The sequence below is a fragment of the Crocuta crocuta genome, unplaced genomic scaffold (genome assembly GCF_008692635.1).
Source record: "Crocuta crocuta isolate KB4526 unplaced genomic scaffold, BGI_CrCroc_1.0 scaffold229, whole genome shotgun sequence".
Lineage (NCBI taxonomy): Eukaryota > Metazoa > Chordata > Mammalia > Carnivora > Hyaenidae > Crocuta > Crocuta crocuta.
In genome coordinates, this window is record NW_027536464.1 from 242088 (window position 1) to 268637 (window position 26550).

General features: G+C 33.7%; 1 protein-coding gene and 1 pseudogene across 1 annotated transcript in view; one reads left to right on the plus strand and one right to left on the minus strand.

Annotated features, from left to right (window-relative positions):
* SPAG16 (sperm associated antigen 16) overlaps window positions 1–26550 on the plus strand; it is a 495050-nt gene that overhangs the window by 48095 nt on the left and 420405 nt on the right. Inside the window, exon 4 of the mRNA XM_077748565.1 lies at window positions 15806–15991. Within this exon, the coding sequence (XP_077604691.1) occupies window positions 15806–15991 (186 nt within the window). The remainder of the gene's footprint in view (window positions 1–15805; window positions 15992–26550) is intronic.
* On the minus strand, window positions 3772–4162 carry LOC144218710 (prefoldin subunit 1 pseudogene; annotated as a pseudogene).

Sequence of the window (26550 nt, forward strand, 5' to 3'; positions counted from 1 at the left end):
GAGAAGAGTCAGAGAGAGGGAGACTCAGAATCCGAAACAGGCTCCAGGCTCAGAGCTGTCAGCACAGAGCCCAATGCGGGGCTTGAACCCATGAACTATGAGATCATGACCTGAGCCAAAGTCGGATGCTTAACCAACTGAGCCACACAGGCGCCCCCTGAGAATACTGTTTAAAATTAATTCTTTCTGATGTATTTAGATGTCTTCACTGTAGTCATTCAAATTCTAATATTGCTATTATATATTTATTTGGGAGATATTAGTAGAAATATTTTATTCTTTTGTTTTAGGAATTGTATTTGTTACTATATTATTAATTTGTCCCTCAGTTATATATTAGAGCTTTCAGATATTTAATTAGAACTGTCCTCAGCTTGGACACTCCTACATGCTTTTAAGAGAAATTGTGTAAGTGATTGTTGTAATAAAAAAGTTAGATTACAAATTAAGTCTGAAAACTCTATTCACTTGAAACTATTCTTTGATGACTGGCAATACAAGAGAATTTTCTTGATTTTAGTAGCTACTTCTTTAGACAAATAAATATTTAATGCATATTATAGATTACATATTACATACAGTACATATTTTATAATTATTTTACTCTGTTATTAGTTCATATATATTCACATATAAATTAAATAATAAATATGTGAATGCATTTATATGTGTATGCATATATACATATGATTAGTTATTGGTGTATTTGCTGTGTTGTGAAAAGAGAAAGTATGCTCTGAATTCTATATTAGGGAAATAGTTCATTTCAGGCAGACATTTTAAGATAACCTTAAACAATATATAAACCATATGATCTAAAATGAAACAAATTGAATTTAAAGGAAAGCCATGATTGAGAGTCAGGCAAAAGAGAGAGAATTGCTGAAGGTACAGATTACTCATTCCTAGAGATTCTAGTGAGATGCTCACTAGACTAGATTATAAAATCAGATTTGGAGGAAAACACACTTTTTCCTTCACTTCTACAAAGGGAAAATGGTAATATATTCTTGAATGTGCATCACAAAATCAAATCCATTTCATAGCATTGAAATACTGCTTACATGAATGACCTCTGATGATACACTGTATTTACTCCTTAACATTTTTTCTTTGCACTATTAACTAATTTTAAAGCATAAAATACTTTTGAAGAATAGTTACAGGCTTAAAGAAGACTACACTTTGTCTTTGCATTATCAATTTCATAAGCAATATTTCCAATTGTTGAACAATTTTGCTGTTTGCTTGCCTTATCAATAAATTGTACTGTGTGAAGATAAACCATTTGCATCCAATATATTAATTAAAATTGCCTCTATAAATAAACAAAACCTTTTAAATTATGTGTAAAACAACAACTTAAATCACCTTCTCAGTATAGAATCTATCGTCTAAAAGATATCTAGACTCTCATGTTAACTATTTACTCTGCATAATTTACCACTCTGAGCAAACTTCAGGAGAATTGTTCAAACATATAATTATTATATTAAAGTATGCAAGAAAAACTTGGGCTTATGGTTATGATATTTCTTTGAGCAGCAAAATAGATATTTTCCCCCAAACTAAGTATCTATAAACATAGGGAAAACAGCAGTGCTAAGAACAAAATGTTGTCACATGAAATATACTTTTCTTAACATTAACACCTACTTATCTGAAAATCTGATAAATTTGAGAAAAATAATCACATAGAAACCTTTCCATAGGAAGCTTCTTCTCTGTGAAATATTTAGACTGTATACCCACATACTATACTATATGAAGTGAAGTGTTTCATATCACCTGAGCATAAGAATATTAAAATTTTTCTACTATTTGAAAAAAGAAATTGTCAAGGAATAATTTTATAGTGTGATAGGTAGAATATACAGACAGAATAATTGTGATATGTATAACACTGATAACAGTAAAGAATTTGCTTTGTAATTATCTTCATGAGAGTTGTATAACTTGAGTTTAATTTCAGTAGAACAATGTCACTCATGGAATTGGCCCTTCAAGCCCCTTAAGCAAATTTGAGCCTTTTAAACATTCACAAGTTTAGTGATTTTTCAGAATTTTTCTAATCCAATGATTTCAGTGGCATTATTAAATATCCATGGGTTGTGTGAGGGAAAACCCTGAATATAGAAATGTGAAATCAAATAGCAAAGCTATCATGTTATATCCAAAAGGTCATATTAGTAAATGGTACTTTTCCTTTAAGTAATCTTACTATATTTCTCAAAGACTTTCAATTATTTATTTGCACCAAGGAAGTATTGACCAGGATTTGAAAAGTGGGCAAGTGTGCAAGAGCTATAAAAAAACATAATTAGTTATTAGTAAATGGTCTGTTACACAGTTGAGAAGTCTCAGAGTAGGTAATGGAATCAAACGTATTTCCACTGTTCTTTCTCCAACTTTTAATATCATCAAAAAGTATTGACAATTTAATGATAAATAACAGTAATTTGAAATGACTTGCAGGGGCACCTGGGTGGCTCATTCAGCTGAGTGTCTAACGCTTGATTTTGGCTCAGGCCATGATCCCAGGGTTGTGGGATGGAGCTCTGTATTGGACTCCACATTGAGCATGAAGCATACTTAAGATTCATTTTTTGTTATTTAGATGTCTGATTGTTCCAGCATCATTTGTTGAAGAAACTCTTTATGCTCCATCGTGTTGTTATTGCTCCTTTGTCAAAAATAAGTTGGCTATATTTACAGGAGTTTATTTCTGAACTCTCTATTCTATTCCATTGATCTGTTTGTCTATTCTTTTACCAATACCACAAGTCTTGATTATATAGCTTTAGTGTAAGATGGGAAGTCAGGTGGTATCAGTCCTCCAATGGTATTCTTCTCTTTCAATATTGTGGGGGTTTTTTATACTTAATTATATTTTTTATATTTTTAAGTTTTTATTTAAATTCAAGTTAGTTAACATAGAGTGTAATATTAGTTCCAGGTGTAAAATACTTGAATAGTAATTCAACACTTGTGTGTAACAACCAGTGCTCATCAAAACTGTCCTCCTTAATCACCATCACCAGTTTAACCCATTCCTCTACCCACCTATCTTCTGGTAACCAGTTTGTTCTCTATAGTTAATAGTCTATTTCTCGGTTTGTCTAGCTGTCTCTTTTTTTCTCCCTATGCTCATTTTTTTGTTTCTTAAATTCCACATATAAGTGAAATCATATGGTACTTCTCTTTCTCTGACTTTGTTCACTTAGAATAATACTCTCTAGATCCACCCATGTCATTCAAATGGCAAGATTTTGCTATTTTTTATGGCTGAGGAATATTCTTCATTAGTCAGAAAACACTTGAGCTATAATTTGGCTATTGTAAATAATATAGCTATAATCATTAAGATACACATATCCCTTTGAATTAGTGTGCTCTTCTGGGACTTCTACTTTTCCATATATATTAACCTTCAAAATAAGCTTGTCAATATGCACAAAATAATTTCCTGGGATATTGATTGGGATTGCATTCTTTTTTTTTGGGGGGGGGGCGGAACAGATTCCTTTTATTGGTCTAACCAGCATAACTAGTAGTAGGTTTGGGCAGATCTCCCCTATCTCTCTGGCTCCCATCTTCCGTCTCCTGTAGGGCAGGGTGGCAGGCAAAGCCAGGATCAGAAAGGGATCAGGGTGAAGTAGAAAACACAGGGTTACCAGATCATTCAAATAAAAAGTTGGTCAGGGCAGAAGAGAGGGTATTTCCCCATTCGAGCCCCTCTGCCCTTGCCAGGAATGAAACGGGGCAGGATGCTTTCACTAGAGGTTTCCTACTGTGCCCTTCATGCCATCAGCATCTCCCGGATGTTGTCCTCAGCTTCCTTGACACTCCACTCCAGGTAGGATTTTTTTCTGTTCCAATTCTTTAATTTTTTCTTCTGCTATTTTCTGTTTCTCTAACGCTGATTGTGAATTACCTCCTTGGACTGAAGAATAAACATTCTTCCCACACCTTCATACGTGTTAGTCTCATCTATCAAAGTCATAATCTCTGTATCTGTAAGATGTGCATGCTTTTTCATTCTGTTTAGCTGTTCAATCTGTATGTCTGCAAGCTTCACCTTCTGTTGAGTGTCAATAACTTTGGCTTGAAGCTCTGTGAAGGCCTTCTTCAATTCCAGATCCACGGGAGCCACCATCTTGGTTCACTCCGGGATTGCATTCTTTAGATAAGCTGGGAAGAATTGACATCATGATAATATTGAGTCATCCTATCTATGAACATGGATTATCTCTTCATTTATTTAGTTATTTGAGTTCATTCCCAGAATTTTATAGTTTGTCCTCATATAGATCTTATACATATTTTGTTAGATTTATACTTTAATATTTCATTTTTGGGTGTACATCATGTTTTCTTCAGAGTATTTCTAAATTTGGACACATTATCTTTAATTTTTAGATTGTTGATATTTTTCTTTCTAGTTTATTTTTTATCTTTTAAAATATAATTTTATAGATACAGAAATATAAATTAAAAAGCATACTAACATAATTTTATTTACGCCTATTTTTGATATTAATGGGCCACTCTTAAGAGTCTCAAAGAGTGCCAACATAAATAAATTTTAAAAATATGTTTATGACACTAAAATGAAGAAACTTGTAATTTTATGTTTTTTATATGTATGCAAATGTGTCAATACTCTTGTTAAGAGATGAATATAATATTTAAGTAATATTTTACAGCTTTCAAAGTGCTTTTGCCATTGTTATATTTGAAGACACCAATCATACTATCCAGGTAGACAGAACTGTAGGTAAAACAATTCTGAGATTATCTGACCCAAACTGACACAAGCCTAGCATGCAGTTCATCTGTAGACGTCACTCAAATTCGTATTCTTCTACTCTAGATGAAACATGTTTAGAATCCCCTAGTTGGTATTTTTTTTAATGATTTGGGGCATCTGGGTGGCTTGATTGGTTAAGCGCCTGACTTTGGCTCAGGTCATGATCTCACAGTTCATGGGTTGGAGGCTTGCATCTGGTTCTGTGCTGACAGCTCAGAGCCTGGAGCCTGCTTTGATTCTGTGTCTCCCTCTCTGCATATCCCCTACTCATGCTCTGCCTCTCTCTGTCTCAAAAGTAAATAAAACAAAAAGTTTTTTTAAAAGATTAAAAATAATATAATTACACATAATTTAATAAAACAGATAGTAAATTAACACTGTTACATATTTGAATACGCTTTGCAGCCAAATTTTAAAATCATTATCCTCTCAGTAAGTGCATAATAATAATAAACAGATAGTATTTGGTTGTTGTGATGCTTCTTAAACCCACTGTGTTTGTGCAGTCTTTACTCTCAGTCTCACAATAGTGTTTAAAACTTCACCATCAGTTTCTCCACACCCAATCATTTTACACCTATGACTTTGACCATCTTTAATAAGATCTTTTAAATATCCTTAAAAATATGAATTCCCCTTCTTTTTGTTCCTACATCCACATGCATTTCCTTAAGCATTCAGCATCATACCATTTTATTTTCTAGAGATTTCACTCTCAAAGTGTCATGCTGTCTGCTGTTAAGCCTCCTGCTAAAGCTTGTGCATAGCTCTAGTGGGTCACTGACAGACACTGAACTCATTGCACACAGGGCTAATCCATATTTTCAAATGATATACATCTAATTTCTTATTCCAGCCTCTGCTGTAGCTAACTATTCCATAGCCAGTAATTTAGTCCTTACATGGAGTGATTGCACTGTAGGTGTTCACATTCATTCTGCTTATAAAATCCCATCCTTTCTTAAAGTAAGGGCTGACTTCCTGAAAGATGGCAACAAGAGCTATCATCCTTCTAAAAACAATGCATTTCTTACCCCTGAATTATTTTTTTAAAAAATTTCTTTAAAGCTGTACACTCCATGCAAGTGATACCTCCTCAGAACCTATTGTATGGAGATGCACAAATTTTGCTTCTTAGTGTCCACAATGGCTTTGTGGGCTATACTTTAGCAAATGTTCTAGTCTAATCCACACTAGAGTCATGGTAGAAAGATATCATTTCTTCCTTTTACAGACAAGAATGCTAAGTCTGAGACTACTATGACTGTTTTCACAAACAGCAAGGCTTTTAAATGGCAATGGTATGATTGAAACATAAGAGTTCTAACTTCTGCTAATACTATAGTTTACCTTATTTTCAGAACAATTAAGAGCTATTACTGAGTACTGAATTTAGTACCCCTAAAGGATCTTACTTACTTAAACTTTTAAGGCTTGAGACGTAGAATTCACACAGAAGATATGCTAATACCTACTCTGATGTTTATTAATTCCTTGTTGAATGGTATAGACCTGGTGAAGGAGATCTAATCTATGAAGGCATGGCAAATTCAGGTGACATTTGTGTAATTTTCTAGAGTTTGTTAGAAATGTTCTGGAAAATCTGCGAGATCACATCTATCATTTCCCTATCTACTCCGCTGATTTTATGGTGGAACAGAGATGACCCTACTAGGAAAAGCAGTAAAATATTTTAGTGATCATGAAGCCACAGGAAATTAGAGTACTTGGAGAGATGTGTGTTGTTACTATTACTTCTTTCTAGCAGGGATGGAGGGACAGGACAGGTAAACAGCTGGATTTAAACATGATTTAAATTAAAGAAGTTTTGATTTCTGAAAAGTGGATTCACAAACTGAAATGCTCAGTTAAGTTCCCAGACAGAAATACAATATACCTCAGAATAGTAGAAACAGATTTGTTTGTCCTGAAACACTGATCTTATCAAGAGAACTTCAATATGAATGTGAAGCTGGTTATTATAAAAAACATAAATCTGCTGTGAAAAAAAAAACCTAATAATTTGAAAATGCAACATGAAAAGTAATCAGTGAAAGGATAAGAAAGAATATCTCATGCCTCAGGAATAGAAATTACATACCATAATTGCACATTTCAATGTGTGGAAATACAGATAATCATATTTATTACCAACATTTGAAGAGATAGAATACAAGATTGGATTTGAATAGTGGAAACATATGCCTCATTTAATAAAAATAGATCAGTCATGACTCAAGTTAGAGTAGATGTACAGAGTGGTGTCTGGGTGGCTCAGTCGACTAAGTGTCTGACTTCTGCTCAGGTCATGATCTCATGACCTGTTTGTGAGTTTGAGCCTGGCATCATATTCTGTGCTGATAGTGTGGAGCCTGTTTCTGATTCTCTGTCTCCCTTTCTCTTTGCCCCTCCCCTGCTTGTGCTGTCTCTCAAAAATAAATATATATTTTTTAAAAACCTACCATAGATGGGGTGGTTTAAGCAGAGTAGATGTACAGCTTCTAAGATATCTGTGTACCTGTAACGTGGAAGTAGCATGGAAAAGAATATTTGAGCGATAAAGAAAGGAGATGAATAGAGTGTCATTTCTAGGACATGATAGCTTTCCTCCTGTACTCTGAAGGCTATTGAGTGAAAGAGAGATTATTTGAATTTGGAATGATGCCAAGGATTATAACTGACTTTAATGAGAAGAAGTTTTTTGTATAGAAGAAAATAAGCTCAATAAAAGGAAAACTTTATAAGAGAGCTACTTAAAACCCAAAGAACTGTGTTTCCTGTTATTGGAAGTTTTAAATAGAGGATGGGCATTAAAATGATAGAATATCAGCAGAAATAATTAAACAAGGGAAATGTGATTAGATTACATGGATTTGAGGGCTCTCTCAGCCTTGAGATTCTAGAATTCTGTGGTACATGAATTCACTTTAACCAAGCTAGTCTAAATGTATCCTAATTGTCATTATAATACTTCCAATTATGGAAAACATCTTATTTTATACCAGAAACAGAGGCAGTGCTTCTGCTAGAACCACAGAAATATCCTGTTACAATCTATTATAAGCCTTTCAGACAGTACATTGACTTCAGGTGATGAAATAGGCATCCTGCCTCTGTTGACCTTAAATATTTTGTCAAATCAATCCTCCTAAGACTTGAACTCAGCGTCACACCCACGTATTTGGGTTACCATGTACTCCTGAAAGTCTGAAATGAGTACAATGGAAAATTCTGCAGTCCAGTACTATGTTAGATCAGAGATCAAAACAAAGTAAAGAAGCAGTATCATTAGAGCAGAGCTTTCTGCTGAAAAAATGTCATGCCCCCTCTCAGTACCACTTAGTCTTGGAAAAATTCTTTAGCTAACTGTAGGTGTGAGACTGACACTTCACTTGAGAATCATTTACCAAAACCTGGGAATGACTGTGATTATACAAAGCATAGATTTCGAAGTAACTAAATCCAATAATGAAGTGCAAGCCTATAATACAAATCACTATCAATTCTCAAATGTATTTTCTGCTCTTCCTTAAAAAACTCTAGTCTTTGTTATATTCCCAGTGTTAACACCCTAAAATTAACATCTGATTACTTTTCTAACTCCTTTTAAAACCTTTAATCTCTCCTCATAGCTGTATAAAGTATATAGATGAATATATTTTAGGACTGCAGGAAAAGTTATTTACTATTTGACTGTTGTTTATCTATTTAGATTAATTTTTCTATTACTCTTTTCTTCTTAAATGCAAAATACTTAGAAATCTCTGATTATGCCACACTCTCCACATGCTGAACACTCATCCTTTTTCCTTTCCTACTTTCACATTGTGAACATTTTCTTATACATAAAGATTTTGTTCTGGTGTGTTCACTTTTTAAAGCCTCTTAACCACCATCCAAGCCTAGAAAATGTATTATATCTTTCCCTGTCCTATCACTATATTCTGTATGTCACTTATTAAAATATTTATAAGGGTGGCTGGGTAACTCTGTCAGTTAAGCATCCTACTTCAGCTCAGCTCATGACCTTGCAGATCACAAGTCTGAGCCCCATGTGAAACTCTGTGCTGACACCTCAGAGCCTGGAGCCTACTTTGGAGTCTGTCTCCCTCTTTCTCTGCCCCTCTCCAACTCATGCTCTGTCTCTTTCTCTCAGAAATAAATAAACATTAAATTTTTTAAATATTTATGAAAGTATTATAATTGTTATATACTTGCATCACCCATTAGACCATGAGGTCCTTAATTAAGGTCAGACTTTATTTCAGTCATCTTTATATCCCCAGCACATGGTACATTTTGAGAGTTTTAAGTTATATTCTTATTAATTTTCCAAATGAATTGAAGAACTACAAACGCAAAAAAATAATTTTTTTGAGAAATAGTAAAGGTGAAGGATAACTGAGAATAAGTAAAAATAACATGTAGCCAGGAGTAAAGTCAATACATAAAATATGTTTAATCTACTTTAAATTATTTGAATCAAGGTTTGTCTATATGGGCCTTAATTATTAATAAAATCCAAACATGTTACTTTTATTTAATCCCAAGGAAGGGCTTCAACCTCACACCTAAGCATTCCAACAATCAACAGAAAGAAGTAGATGTGATGTAGATGTAGTTAGCGATGTGATGTTCATTGTCAAGGAGAGAAATCATCTCCAGCTGTTCAGCAGTAGCACTATGACCACTGCTACTAAGACCTTAATGGCATTTTACCACTGGGCCCATATTAAAAGTATTTGATATTCTTGTGTAATATATAATCTGTTGAACAATAGTCTCAAGGACACCCTTTCAATAATTCATATCTGCATAGTGTTGTGCCTTAGTTTTCTTTAGTATGGGAAGTGAAACAACACAGGTAACTTAGGAAAGCAATTTTATGGTGACAAAGGGAAAGTAAAAACAGTAATCTCTAAATATGTAAACTTCTAACTCTCAATTTAATCTGAAGAAAAAATGTAAAAAATTGAGTAATATGTACTTCTTATCCTTCATATCTTTTGCATCATTGTAAACAGTGGACACTCAGGAGGAATTAAATAGTTAATGACTTTTAAAAAAATCAATAATTAATTATAGTATAGAACTGGTTGGGGAGACCCAAGCACTAGAAAAGAACTTGGGTTGTAGAAATTTCTTCAGTGTGTATGCAGACTCAGGCCAAGTGCAGGCCAAGTTTGAATGTAGAGAAAGCCTGCTGCACAAGGCAAAAATGTCATTCTTAATAAAGAGTTGCTTCCCTGTCCTATGGTCCATGTGAACACAGGACCAGAAACAGAGGGTTTGGAAATGGTGAGCTTTTGCCTCTGGTGTTATGAGAAAGAGGCCTGGGTCCTGGTCTGAATGAAAATGAGGAATCTTTTGGAGCATTTTGAGAAGAGGGGCAATAGCTGGTTCTTCATATTTTTAGTCCCAGAGAGATGGTAATTTTAAACTCTGCAAGATGGTAGGATTGAGGCTGTTAGTAAATAATATATTTCTCTAAGAACTAGGTTTAGGCAGGGTGTGGAATCTAACATAAAAGCACTCACTATCTGGATATACTGAGCAGTAAAGAACTAGGTGAAGTAGAGGCCCACAAAACTGAGGGCCTGGGGACAGTAGATAATATACAAGAGAAATCAGTAAAATATATAGTGAATTAACAGTGATAGTGCCATAGGAAAAAAAAAAGGAGAAAAGGAGTTTAATGTCAGAAGTGAGACTGATGTTCAGACAGGCCTCCTTGATGTGTCTTGCAGTAAAGGCCTGAAGAAACAGAGGGAACCAGTCATTGGTTTTCTGGGAAAGTACATTCCTGGAAGAAAGAACAGTACATGCAAAAGCCTTGTGAAGCAGGAGGAGATAGAGGAAGAGTAGTAGAAGGAAAGATCAAAGTGGTAACTATGTGGGTGGTGGGTGGGTCATGGAGAGACTTATTTTATTGTTAGGATTTTAGCTTTTACTCTGGGAAATGAGAAACCATTGCACAGTTTTATATAGAAGAGGAGCACAAATGGGATCCTGTTGATTTCTGTATTGAAAAAAGATTGTAGATGGACAAGAACAGAGCAGTTAGGAGGCCACTGGTATGATTTGGACCTAATACTTGGAACTTGTGATACATACATGACTTTATTAAATGCCCTATTGTGGTAATTCAAATACTCAATGAATTAGACTTTTCACTAGGGGTAGAAGATATATTATTTCTGCAACTTACTTTATGTTAGCTAATTATTTATTCACTGAATTTATGTCCTGTATTTATCTAAAAAAGATATGAGGTAAATGGGAGACATACTATTTTCCTGAGTCTGTATAGTAATATACTCCAACACAATCTGAAATTATGTATATATAGTAACTCAGGCAGAATTCAGAAGGAAATAATGTAGTATGTCATGCAACAAAGTTACTTTTAAAAAATAAATATCCAAATGAGAAATCCAGTAATAAAATGGGATGCAGGATCCATTTGCTTAATTTTTCTTTGTAAGTCCTTGGAAATTATCCATCAGAATAGGACTTTAGGGAATTTGTCATATTCATAATTGTGTTTTTTGTGTTAATTTATTGATTCTAGAGTTATTTATTGAGATTCCCTATGTACTAAGTATGAAGTGAGGCATTAGAGATAAAGGAATGAATTTGAAAACCGTACCAGCTTTCATAGATGCTACATTCCACTGGCGGAGAGAGAGACAATAAATAAGTGATATATAGTTTAATGATTGGTGATAAGTGCTATAAAGAGTAACAGCAAGAGGCAAAAAGTTAGGACTATACAGTATTTTAACTGGTTTTGTCAGAGAATCTCTTCAAGATAAGGTGAAGTTGAAGAAAAGGTCTTTAACTAAAGTCATGGAGAGCCATGGGAATATCCAGGGGGGATAGCATCTTAGTGTCAAACGAAGGGTGGGTAGATACCCTGAGAGGAACATGCTTGGTGTGTTTGAGAAGCACAGAGAGATGATGGATTGAGTTGTCTAGTACAGTATCTGAAGCATGTGACTAACTGTGAAATGAATAAATGAATCTCCTGTGTCTTCTAGAACATTGGGTCAAAAGAAAAAAAAAGAAAAAGAAAGTATCAAATGTAAAAGCTTTTAGATAGCTAAAAAAGATTAGATTTTAATATTCTGAAAATAACTTTTTCCAGTCAAACTCGTATGGTATGCACAGAGACATAATTTTTTAAAGGATAAGAACTATATTTTTGTACCTATGGATAAATATCAAAGTATTATAATTACCCAAGTTATGTTTGTCAAGAATATTCAATTTTAATGTATCATAGACATGCATACATGCATAAGAATGACAACTAGAGAATACTCAGAAGTATGTTAGATACAATAAGAAAATTAAATAATAAAATAATCCTAAATATTTTAATTGATACTTAAATATGTAAAGGCATTCCTGGGCATCTCTGTCTTATTTCCAGGATGAAACCATTATTCATGATCTCCACATAAAGTTTCATTAACGATCCTACCAATTTCTATCCTGTGTCTATAACCTAAATAATAACATAAATACAAAGGATAAAACAAAATAAAAAGAAGTAGCAACATGCTAGTAGTTTTACAATTCTGTATTTTTCTGTCTTCTGTACCAAGATGTCTTGCTATACATAAATTTGTTCATATACACAACCCTGAATTATGTAGGCTATTCCATTCTGTTAACACAGATCTATGTGCAATTGAAATCTCTCTTTCCTTGTTACGTATATCATTCATGCATGCCCACGATAAATAGTATGTCTTAAAAGACTGTATACCAGGCACGAGAGAGTCCACTTGCCAGCATCTTGCCATTCCTGTGTAAAAGTTGAAAGACTAAGCTGAGAATCCAATTGAAGTTTCTCAAGCAAGTGACAAAGGTGCACTGGGAGCTCTAAGCAATACACCTGACCCAAGTAAGGGCAGTGGTTTTGCAGCAAGGTAGGGAAGGCTTGGTCTTTCCTGAATTCTCAATGTTGCCTCTTTACTATTGCTAGAGTCTATAATATCTGCAAATAACACTGTCTTCTGAATTCACTTTATTTATGATTCTTGGTTGATTTTAGACTTCTACATAAAAGAAGGGTATATCATTTGGGAAAAAGGGAACAGCACTTGGACATCAGCACTGTTTACTTCAAAAAAGACCATTCTCTGTCTTTTTTGGACTGGCATTTGCTTTACTCTGTCACACTGGCCTCACTCACCAGCCAAATGCAACCAGCATCTCTGTATCTAAGTTTAGAATAACTTAGATGAGAGCATTCTCAGCCCTTTTTGTTTCAACTTTTACTTAAAGTTTGGGGGACTCTCACAAACTGGGCACATTAAGTGTAAATCAGATGTATCTTAATGTTTTCCAGGTAATCCTAATTCTAAATTTGGAGCTTTTCTGATATAATTATTTTATGAGCTCAGTGAAACCAAAATTTTTATCTTTTATCTATAAAAGCTATGAGAAAATATTGTAACATAATTTGGTTATGTGTCATTATGCTACATAAAATAATGCATACATATTCTATAGTAAGTAAGAATGTTGTGACTGATAATCCTTTTACAAATTCAAATAGTCCTGTTGAGCAGATAGACACAGGTGAAACTATGGAATAATGGCATTAATTGAATTCCATTCTACTATTTATGGAAATATGGGTAAGCAATTCCATACGAAAACTTAACTGGAGATCACAAGACAATCTTTAAAAACAATATCAAGTTTGAATATTATCCAAAATTGAAAATGTGCTGTTGTAAGAATTCTCTTATGTGATTTTCAAAACAACATTTTAAGCTATATTGAGCAGGACTTAGCATCATGTTTTAAAAAAATTAATGTTTATTTTTGAGAAAGAGAGAGAGACAGAGAGACAGAGTGAGTGAGTGAGTGAGTGAGAGAGAGAGAATCCAAAGCAAGCTCCAGGCTCTGAGCTATGAGCATAGAGCCCAGCACGGGACTCAATCTTATAAATTGGGCAACTAAATATCAGATGATGGCACTTATAAATGTGATTACAACTTCTTCACTCCAGTTGTAATTATTACGACTGTGATTTTTGTTTCTTTTGTCACATAGTTTAAAGCAAGAGAGAAAAATAAAAAACATCTGAATTTTCAGCCACAGGCAGGATACTTCAAAGTAATTCTTATCCTAGAGCAAGACTTATGTCCATAATAACATGCTAGCCCATCAGAAGGACAGATTTGAGAAAGAAGAATGGTTAAATTATTTTTTATTTTAGTTTTATTTAGATACTTTTTAAGTAAGCTCTAGGCCCAACGTGAGGCTTGAATTCACGACCCCAAGATCACGAGTTGCATGTTCTATGGGCTAAGCCAGCCAGGTTCCTCTACTTGGATATTTTTAAACAAAAGTATTTTTTAGTCTTTAATACTAAAAAGTAAATTTTGAGTGGTAAATCTATGTACAAATAAACAACAGCTGCAAAGAAAGATACAGTTTTAAGTGTTTCTTTAAATGTGTATTTATTTTGAGGGAGAGAGAGACAGAGTGTGAGCAGGGGAGGGGCAGAGAGAGGAGACACAGAACCCAAAGAAGGCTCCAGACTTTGAGCTGTCAGCACAGAACCTGATGTGGGAACTGACCTCACCATCTGAGAGATCATGACCTGAGCTGAAGTCAAACACTCAACCAACTGAGCCACCCAGGCACCCAAGGAAAAGATAGTTTTAAATATCTGTCTATTAGTGTCCATTCATAGAGTAATTTTTTTAATTCTGCTAATCCAAAAAATAGATATCTTTTGATAACTTTGATGAGAAGTTCTTCAGTCTGTAACCTACCTTTCCTTCACCACCTTTAAACTCTCCTCGACTCCTTTTCCAGTGGTTGTTTCTCCCCTGTACATAAAAATGTATTTCTCTTAGCATAAAAAAATAAAAGCGAATCAACAAATACTCCTCTTGATCTTGCCATTTCCTCTCTTGGAAATACTTAGTACCTTTCCTTATTCTTCTATAGCACAGATTGATTGATTGATTGATTCATTCATTCATATATTCATTTTGGAAGCATTTGCTGGGTACTTCCATTGGTCACTTGTGGTGCTTGATGCCGTAGAAACAGAGAAGAAACACAGTTCTTAATCAATACCACAGGAAAAGAGTACAAATAAGCAATTCATTATATTCAGGAAGAGAAAAGTTACTAAGAGAACACATTGAAAGAGCATGCAATGCAGATGGATGTGAAGAAAATGATGGAATTGAAATTTTCTTGCAAATGATATTACCAAAAAATTCTAGATATTTCTGCTCATATTATTGATACCCACTCCTCTTTTAAACTAGCATTTGTGTCCACCACTTTAAAATCACTGTTTTTTTAAACACCTACTAATGACCTAAATGGAAAATCCAGTGGTTCATCCTTAACCACTCAACATTTCAAAATTTTTCATTTCTCAAGATCTAGCTCAAAATTTATTCATTCCTGATTCACTTCCTATTGCAGCCAAATTGTATTCTTGGAGCATTTAGTTAATCCAAACATAAACAATGCTGATTTATTGTTTTGTATTGTATTATGTTTTTGAATCTTAGCCTATGTCTAAAAATCTCATCATTCTGAGGTTACAGTATCCACAGAATCTAACACATAGCCTGGAACCTAATACACTGAATACATACTAAAACAAACAAACAAACAAAAACAAAACAGAAACAAAAAAAACCTGATTTTGTGAATTAATCTAGAAGAATATATAAGAATTAATCTAAGGAGTATAGAACAGCAGTTTCTCTCATCAGCTTGAATTACAAAGCAGTACTAGTAAGTATTAAATTGTGTGGATGTGTGGATTCAAGATAAAAAGATTCAAGCATTCAGTATGCCATTAAAAGCAGAAATAACTCAGACACACACACACACACACACACACACACATACACACACACTACTCATAGCATATAACCATTCATAAAAGTTAATTATAAGTTGACTTTTTAACAAATCACTTCTTTATCTTCTTGCAAATAGTGGCAACAAGTTGGCTACTTCAAGTGGTGACACTACAGTTAAATTATGGGACCTGTCTAAAGGCAATTGCATTTTGACCTTTGAAGGACACAACCATGCAGTATGGTCCTGCACATGGCACTCCTGTGGTGATTTTGTGGCTTCTTCCTCACTGGATACAACTAGTAAAATCTGGGATGTTAATAGGTAAGAAGTATTTTAAACATTATTAACCCTCTACATTGGTAAATATACATGAATAATGCTTTTCTCTCAATACTACCACCAGGAAACATTTTTCTTTATTTTAAAACTTATTTGGTAAAATTACAGAAAGCTACTTAAATAATCTCTGTGATCTCCATTTCTAACTCTGTTAATCAATGTGGATATAATCTTTTATAAATGTAAGTATAAAGATTAAGCCTACGTAATAGGATTAAAATTGTTTCATTAGAAAGCCATTTGTTTTAAGCAGAAGAGAAACAAATACTTATTTTTAAAGCATTAGAATTTTAGTTCTTTCTTCACAGAATTGCTTTATTATCAAACCAGCAATTTAATAGACATGAATAAGACAGACATAATTACTTGCTTTATGCTTAATTTTGACATAATATTTTCCCAAATTAAACGCTTCTTGTCAATTCACAAATTGCAAAAACTGTGATTTGCATATAAAAAGTCCTATACAATACTGTATGGATATAGAAGTTTTATATTTTTATCTTAATTCAAGATAGAGATAGACAAATCTATTATATGTATGGTGTCAAATACCTATCATCCCTGCATTTAATGATTATTATATCCTATTAGGTGTAAACATAGGATACAAAGAGCTATTATCAAATATCATGACTGCTTCAGCTAGCTAAGGGATTATAAATTATCAGTCAGGCTTCTGATCACTTTAATTATTGAAACAGTGCCCAGATTCTAAATATAAGTGATAATACTCCTAGAAATTTTCATAAGTAATTGTCACTGAGCAATTGTACTTTATTTTGTAAAAGAAAAATTAACTCACTGCAGAGGTAGACACTATCAATTTGAGGTTATGAGTAAAACAGGTATCTTGAACACACTCTCTCCATTCTTTCTTGAATTACAGGTAACATATTTAGAAGATAAGGCAAGTAAGGTGCTTGCAAAAAGTCAATAGGTTTTCTGGGAGGATTTATTGAAAGAATATGCTCCTTCCTATGCATATGTTGACTGTCCCCTAAGGTCAGTTACTATAAACAGTTACTATACTGTTTTCTCTCAGCACCAAACTCACTCATCTATATTTGTTTTTTTGTACCCGGAACATTGCAGATTACGCTTTTGCTTTGCTAGTAGATTCTCTGTTAGGGTTTGGCAAAAGAGGTGCTTGGAGGATACTGCAAGGCTGAGGCGGGAAAGGGGAACTTTCTTCTCCCTGTCTCCTTCCTATGGGTTTCTTCTGGACTAAAGTTCCAGTCAGCATCCCCCTAGGAGCACTTCACCTCAGCAACAGCACTTTGTTCTTATCACAGCAGCTAAATCCAGTTGGCAGTTCTTTCCAGTGCTTGAAGAAACCACTGTATGATGCTGTCATCAAAAACCTTAGCTCCAGCAAACAGACACCCCCTTCTCAGAGGTCTGGGTTCCCAGCTCACCATGGCCCTTTTCTGAGCTGAGGAACACTGCTCTTTTTCCCTGTTTAGTTGCCCCGTTAACAACTTTATATACAGTTAACAATCCCATATATTAAATTCTTATTGTTAAAATAAGTATAAGTTTTGTCTCCTGACTTGACAGATACAGACATTAATGAATAAATAACATAACCCACCTGAGTTATAAAGATTCAGCTAAATAATGTTTGGCATACTCTACATGAGAAAACATGACTCCTACTAATACAATTTAGATCTGTTTCTATATAAAATAGTGACAATTTAAGATATGATTTAATTCTCAAATCAGCACCATTTGCTTATCTGGAATAATCATATGTAATTCTTAATTTTATTATGTTTCTATATTATACAACAAGAATTAATAAATATTTATATAATACTATACTGGAATCAAAAAATATTTAATTGAGCTGTGAATGACATAGAAAAAGCTATACATATTTAATGTATACAACTTGATGAGTCTGGAGATAAGTATACACCCATGAAGAAGTATACACAATCATCAATACATGACTTAAACATATTCATTACCTCCAAAAGCTTTTTCCTGGCTTCTTTTATTATTGTTTTTGTTATTGTTAGTAGTAGTAGTAGTAGTAGTAGTAAAAGCTCTTAATATAAAACCTAGCCTCTTAGTACAATTTTAAATATTCAGTACAGTGTTGTTAATTATAGGTACTATGTTATACAGTAGATCTGGAAGACTTATTCATTTTCTGTAACTGAAATTTTAGCACTAGTCTAATTTCAATCTTTATCACCTATGGCTTAAATGAGAATTTTAATAGAAGATTCTGGTATATTCTAAATTATAATTTTCTAATGTTTTAATCATTCAGTGTTTTTATTTTTTATTAATTTACTTTTAACCTGAACCTCGCATTTATTTATTTATTTGTTTGTTTGTTTGTTTGTTTGTTTAATTTATTTTCAAGTCACCTAACATACAGTGTAGTCTTGGCTTCAGGAATAGATTCCCTTTATCAGATATGTCATTTGAAAATATCTTCTCCCTTTCTGTCAGTTGCCTTTTAGTTTGTGATTGTTTCCTTGCAGAAGGTTTTTATCTTGATGAGGTCCCAATAGCTCATGTTTGCTTTTATTTCCCTAGCCTTTTGGAGACATGTCAAGTAAGAAGTTGCTGTGGAGAGGTCAAAGAGGTTGCTGCTTGTTTTCTTCTGTATAATTTTCATGGCTTCCTGTCTCACACTTAGGTCTTTCATCCATTTTTAATTTATTTTTGTGTACAGTGTAAAAAAGTGGTCCAGCTTCATTCTTCTGCATATTGCTGTACAGTTCTCCCAGCACCATTTGCTAGAGAAACTATTTTCCATTGGATACTCTATCCTGCTTTGTCGAAGATCGGATGGCCATATATTTGTGGGTCCGTTTCTGGGTTCTCTATTCTGTTCCATTGGTTGATGTGTCTGTTTTTGTTTCAATACCATACTGTCTTGATGATTACAGCTTTGTAGTAGAGGCTAAAGTCTGGGATTGTGATGCCTCCAGTCTTGGTTTTCTTTTTCAATATTACCTTACATAGGTAAGGGCCTTTTGTACTTCCATACAAGTTTTAGGATTATTTGTTCTAGCTCTGTGAAGAATACTTGTGCTATTTTGATTGGGATTACATGAATGTCTAGATTGCTTTGGGTAGTATCGACATTTTAACAATATTTATTTCTCCAATTCTTGAGCATGGAATGTTTTTCCATTTCTTTGTGTCTTCTTCAATTTCTTTCATGAGCTTTCTATAGTTTTCAGCATATAGATCTTTTATATCATTGGTTAGGTTTATTTCTAGGTACTTTATAATTTTTGATGCAGTTGTAATGAGATTGATTCCCTGATATCGTTCTATTGCTTCATTATAGGTGTATAGAAATTAGACCAATCTTTATACATTGATTTTATATCCTGCTACTTTGCTGAATTCCTTTATCAGCTCTGGGGTTTATTTTTGGTGGAATCTGTTGGGTTTTCCATGTAGAGTATAATGTCATATGCAAAGAGTGAAAGTTTGACTTCTTCTTTGCCAATTTGGATGCCTTTTATTTCATTTTGTTGTGACTGGTGAGGCTAGGACTTCCAACATTATATTAAACAACAGTGGTTATAGTGGACATCCCAGTGGTGTTCCTGATCTCAGAGGTAAAAGCTCCCAGTTTTTCCCCATTGAGGATATAAGCTGCGGGCCTTTCTTCTATGGTTTTTGTGATGTTAAGTTATGTTCCTTCTATCCTGACTTTCTTGAGGGTTTTTATTAAGAAAGACTGCTGTATTTTGTCAAGTGCTTTTTCTGCATCTATTGATAGGAACATATGGTTCTTATCCTTTCTTCTATTAAAGTGATGTATCATGTTGATTGATTTGCAAAGATTGAACCAGCCCTGAAGCCCAGGAATGAATCCCACTTGATCATGTTGAATAATTCTTTTAATGTACTGTTGAATTAGATTTGCTAGGATCTTGTTGAGAATTTTTGCATCTATATTCATCAGGGATATTGACCTGTATTTCTCCTTGTTAGTGGGGTCTTTGATTTGAAATCAAGGTAATGCTGGCTTCATGGAATGAGTTTGGAAGCTTTCCTTCCATTTCTATGTTTTGGAACATTTTGAGAAGAATAGGTATTATCTCTCCTTTAAATGTCTGGTAGAATTCCCCTGGGAAGCAATGTGGCCCAGGACTATTGTTGGGAGATTTTAGATAACTGATTCACTTTCTTTGCTGGTTATGGGTCTATTCAAATTTTCTATTTCTTCCCATTTGAGTTTGGTATTGTGTGAGTGTCTAGGAATTTGTCCATTTCTTCCAGATTGCCTAGCTTTTGGCATATAAGTGTTCATAGTATTCTCTAATAATTGTTTGTACTTCTCATTGGTGTTGTTTGTAATATCTCCTCTTTCCTTCATGATTTTATCTATTTAGGTTCTATCTCTTTTCTTTTTGAAAAGTCTGGCTAGACTTTATTCTTTCAAAAAACCACTCTTAGATTCATTGATCTGTTCTACTGTGTCTGGGAATTCTATATTGTTTATGTCTGCTCTAATCTTTATTATTTATTTTCTTCTACTGGCTTTTGTCTTTCTTTCCAGCTGAGTTTCTAGCTCTTTTAGGTGTAAAGTTAGGTTGTATAAGTGGGACCTTTCTCGGTTCTTGAGATGGTCCTGAATTGCAATGTATTTTCATCCTAGGACTGCCTCTGCTGCATCTCAAAGGGTTTGGACTGTTGTGTTTTCATTTTCATTGGCTTCCATATATTTTTTAACTTCTTCTTTAATCTCCTGGTTTACCCATTCATTCTTTAGTAGGATATTCTTTAACCTCCATGAATTAATCATTCAGAGTGTTTTTAAAAACTATTGTTAAAAATCTGATTCCCAGTAGAATCAGCTCTACTTAGAATGACTTCAAACATTCTGATTTGATGACATTTCTCCATGATCCTTATATCCAAATACTGTCTTCCAGTAATGCCTAGTAGATATTGATATGACATATCAAAATTGCTCCAAATTGATGCCAATTTTTTTTATATTTCAAACCTCCCATCAATATCAAGAGCTTATTTGTATCATCAAAGACAAAAATTATATACCAATTTTGAAGCAGTGGGAACATAATGGCAAATAATGGAAAAATAGATTATTTCTGTAGTGGCTATTGATAGATCTTTGAATCACAATCAAAACACTAGGTTGTAATTTAAACTTTCTCATGGATCAATATTTTGTGGATATGTCTAAAACCAATATCTTGCTTTAAAATGTCATAGGTTATTGGCACTGGCTTAGTGATTTAAAGGGAAAAGTTATTTGCCTTGGTAAGATGTTGGTGGCAGAAGTTGTGCTGTACTGGATCATATACTCTGATGATCCAGCACAGCACATATGTGCTTATCCTGATGCCATATAGTTTTTAATAAAAATTATATTTATAGGCTCTATTGTTTACCAGAGAAGGAAGAGTTTAAAATATATTCTTCTCTTTTGCAGTTTGATTTTATCTTTGAGCTTAACATCCTTTAGTTGATGTCAGGTTCCTAGCCTTGCAACTGCTCCTCATTTGGACATTACTTGCCAAAAACATCTAATTAGCTCCTTATCAGAAAATTGAATAACTGGGAATCATAATTAACGTTAAAAAAGTCCCAGATCAAGAGCCACATTTATTAAGTGCTAATAAGAATCTCTGAACAGTATCTGTGGCACTCTTAGTCTGAATGTGTCGACACTCTACAAAGTTTCTATGAATAATAGAAGTAATACTTATTTCTATGAAAAAGGTATTTCAGTGATCTTTGGAATGATCATTTATATAAAGTAGAAATGTATATATGTTTCAATTACTGAGTGTTGATTTCTACCTGAATTTTCAAATAAATTTCAAATAAATGTATTAAAAATCAATCTTAAAGCACATGTGCACACTTACACACACACACACCACACACACACACACACACGAGTCTTATCCTACATGAATCTTTAAAGTGACTAAAATGGGATAGATAGGAAAATAAAAAAGATATCAGTCAGCTATAAAAATAACTTGTGCTTCTTTAATGCATATACATATTCAATATTATTATCAATATATTATCAAAATTATCAATATAACAATCTTATTAATTACCTATATATTATCAATATAATATTATCAATAAATATTCATAAAATAACTAAACTACTAGGCTGTGTTATAGACATCAGAAAATTTTAATACTGCATTACTGTCTTCAATGAGATTACAAGTAATTTTAAAACAATCAGAGAATATGCATTGCATCTGATGTTTATAATATCGTATAGGGTATTCCAGGTGACTTTTGTTTTTCTTCCATGGTAGCTGGGTATTTGGCTCAGTGGATCTTCCAGACTTTCACTCTGATATTCAGAAGGCAGACCATGTACCTGCTTAGTGTCTAGCTTAAAGGGATGGGATTGGAAAGCACCAAAATGTTATTGAGTATAGCTGTCCCCACTGCTATAACAAGATATTACACTGGCAAGAATTGAGTGATTTAAAACAAGGACAAAAGGACACAGAGGTACTTATAAAACTCAGCAGTGTCTGGACCCCAAACAGCGAGATATAAATCTATTGCCCTTATATACAGAAGCGTTCTTTCAGATGCCCTCAAGATTAAGTTGAGTAAGAAAAATAAAGCAGGTTTAGGAACTATGTTTAGAAAAGTAATTTGTGATTACTGCTACATTACATTGACTGGAAGCAAATATGTTGGAAACCTTGGGAGTTTTTGAGAGAATTTTTTTGACAAGAAACCATGAGCCTATTCTTAATAAACCCTGACTCTTCAAACTATAAAACAGTCCTCAAGGCCCCAAACTTACATCAAAAGGAAGTTCACTTCTAGTGTGTTACAGAGCATGGTGAAGGCACAGACCACTGCACCCACTTTAGATGTGGTCATAGAGGGTAATGGACAAGAAATATAACCTTCTGTGAACAAAATCAAAGGCCACAAAGAACCATTGGCACAGGAGCTCCTCTTAGGAAAGAGACATGATTCAATCAAAGAACTTTCCTCATGATACCTGTCCAGGTAAAGGCAAAGTTCCTCATGATACCTTCCCAGGATTCTATTATAATTGAGACAAGTGATTCTTGTGTGTTCCCCCTTTTTCTACTTTCTGTATTGGAATTTCTATTACAGTTATTCTGTCCTTCCTTCACCATTGCACATTGTTTGTGATGATGGTAAAGGCAGAATACTTGTCTTTTATTTGATTGGTCACCAGAACACGAGATGCTTCTGACCCCAGTGGAGCAAACTGTGCATCATGCAGAAATCATGCATTGTGAGGTACATGCAGTAAATGTACAACAACTTTGTGTTGTCTTTGGTGAGCAGGGTGGGAGGTCAGTGAGAACATGTGGAAGGAAAGATGGTACAGATATTGGGTGGGCAAAAGACCACACTGTGGCAGAGATTACTAGAAGCCGGAAGGATTAACCAGAAACCACTCTCTCCTTCATCCATATTATTAGTTGGGTGCCTGGCTGACTATCTAATTTTTTTTCTCAGCCTCCTTTCAGTTAAGTGTGGTTATGTTACTAAGTTCTCTATAACAGAGTATTAGTTGAAGTGATGTGTGCCATTTCTATGTTGTTTTCCCCTTGTGTTAAGACACAATATCAATGACAAGGACAAGTGTAATCTTCAAAGTCAGTTATTGAAAATGACAGAGCAGTCATCATTCTGCTTGAAGTAAACAACCCCCATTCTCTACCTCCAGTTGGCCTGCAACATACTCTGGACTCTTTAACATTAAGAAAATAAACTTCTATTTTGTTAGAGATGTTATATTTCCAGTCTATTTGTTATAGCACTTTAGCCTGCTCAGTCTAATATTAGGTACTCCATGAATATTTCTCCAGTGATATATTTTCACCTCATGACATAGTAGTAAGGCAACTAAGACAAGACTTGCACTGTTCTCAGTATGATTTGGATGGGGTAGTAATAGAAATTCAATATTGGTAATAAATGTCTGTTCAACTCCTTCTACTTTTTCTCCCCTTGCCCCTTTTATTTTCCATCTTTAATTGTGTTGTAATACTGTTGGAGCCTATACAATCCTGTTTGCCAATAGCAATACCTGTAAGTCAAATAATTAGTTTGCATGGAAGTTGATGCCTATAAACATAGTAAAATTATAGAAAAATATTCAACTATCATAACTAGTGTCTCCATTTGTGGAAGACTGATTCAATAATAATGATCTCATTTAAACAATAAAAAATACTGAGAATATCAATTTTATAGTAGCATTGACTATGTTTACTGGCAGGTACTGGTTTTGCTGATTTCAGTCTATCTGATAGAATACAAATATTACCTTTCATGTAGTTGACCTTACAGGTTGTTTTTTTCAAAATTTATTTTGAGAAAAATATGCATTGAGCACTCCATTATATGCATTGTTCTAGTCACCAAGCTATAGCAGTGAACAATACAGACAGAAACTATCTTCATGTATATGGCATTCTATTGAGAGGCAAAAAGTAAGTCAAATAAAATAAAATAAACATGTTCAATTCTTGATTTTGGCTCAGGTCATGATGTCAGGGTTATGGAATCAAGCCCCATGTTGAGATTGGAGTGTTGTAGGGGAGGGACACTGAACAAAGATAAGGCAGGAAGACCACAAAGGAAGGTATTTCAACAATCTAGGCCAAAGACCATAAAGGTTTGCACCATAATGGAAATAGTGAGGATAATAAGAATTTTTGTATTCTGGATATATTTGGCAAATCAAGCCAACAGGAATTGGCTGAGGTATTTTTTGTTGTAAGAGAAAGAGAAAACAAATCACCGTGTTAAATTTTGGGACACCTGAAAATCAAAAGATTCATTCTCTTTGCTGGACTACTAATGTGCACTTTATAAAATGCTTTCCAATCAGATTCATCAACAGGTATTCCAGAAAAGGCTGTAGAATGAGGAATGCCTTTGCATTTTTCATCTACCAGGTGATTTCAATTGAAGAGACTTGAATGTTCCTTCCTGCCCACTAGCACTGCTTCCTTCTTGATTTAATAATTCATTTTCAATCATAACCCCTGGTCTGGATGAGATGAGAGAAACAGAAGGCTATGGAAGAAGGGAACATCAAAAATTAAGAAAAAAGAAATGTAAAATATTAAGGTTCTCTTATAGTGAGTAATCTTTTAATAATATGTACTATTAATTTCTTTTGGACAAATAATGCACCAATATAGACTCTAAAATAGGAAAAATTTAATTTTTTATAAAATTGGTAAAAAGGTAGCTCCAAATAAATCATAAAAAATGGAGTTAAAATGGTGTTTAGTATTATAATGTACAATATTCCATTAATATATTTCATGCTCTTTATGATTCACTTGCAAATTTGGATATATTAGAGATGAAGGACATATTGTACAATATTAATATTTTTAAAACATAATGTAAGAAGTGTTAAGAGTCAGGGTATGGATTATTGGTACATTAATAACTGTCTGGTATTATAAAGACATACCAGTTTGCCATCTATTACTTGAAAAGGCACCCAAGGTATATATTAATAGACTGCTAAAGCAATCCTTGAAACATAATTATGTTACACTAAAAGAAATGGTAACATAAATTGACCTCTTGTGATCAATTTATTATCCTGTTCCATGGATAATCAATTATTATAAGTTCTTAAATTTTTGTTTATAGTTAAATGAACTGTTTCCCCTTGAAATATAGGCTTTAAATTATATCCAAGTATTATTGAACATAAATGTATAGATAAGCATAAAATATGAAAAAAATAAAGTAGCACCTATTTTTCACTATTTTCTTTGCCCCAAAACATTTCATAATTAATAAACATTATTGAAGAAATACTTATTTTATGAAGAAAAATATGTTAAAACTAAAGTTCAAATTTCATTTAGCAAATTATAGAATGATTAAAAAATCATGAAGCTGTCACAATTAATATGGGCTTTGTGTGTACATGTGAAGAATGCATAAAGTGGGGTGCCTGGGTGGCTTAGTCGGTTAAGCATCCGACTTTCGCTTAGGTCATGATCTCGCGGTTCGTCGGTTTGAGCCCCGTGTCGGGCTCTGTGCTGACTGCCGGCTCAGAGCCTGGAGCCTGTTTCAGACTCTGTGACTCCCTGTCTCTCTGACCCTCCCCTGCTCACGCTGTCTCTCTCTCCTACAAATAAATAAAAAACATTAAAAATTAAAAAAAAAAGAATGCATCAAGTAACAGAGTTCACTTCGATAAACTTGATGCGAATGTACTTTCACATAACTGTATCTGGATTGATTAAAAAAAAAAAAAAGAGGTAGAAGTCATTAAGATTTTTAAATTTGACCGTATACCCTTATAAAATAAATACTGTTTTATATAAATGGGTTCTATAATTTATGCTTAACTTGTGATAAATAAGGTGCACTCTTTTATCTTACAAATCAGCTAAACTGTGTATTAGAATAATTTGGATGAATGTAGGTAAAACTAAGGATATCCCAATAAGAGTGTATGCTAAAATATGATATTCTATTACTCTGAATCAACACAAATAATTTAATATATTAAAAAAGTG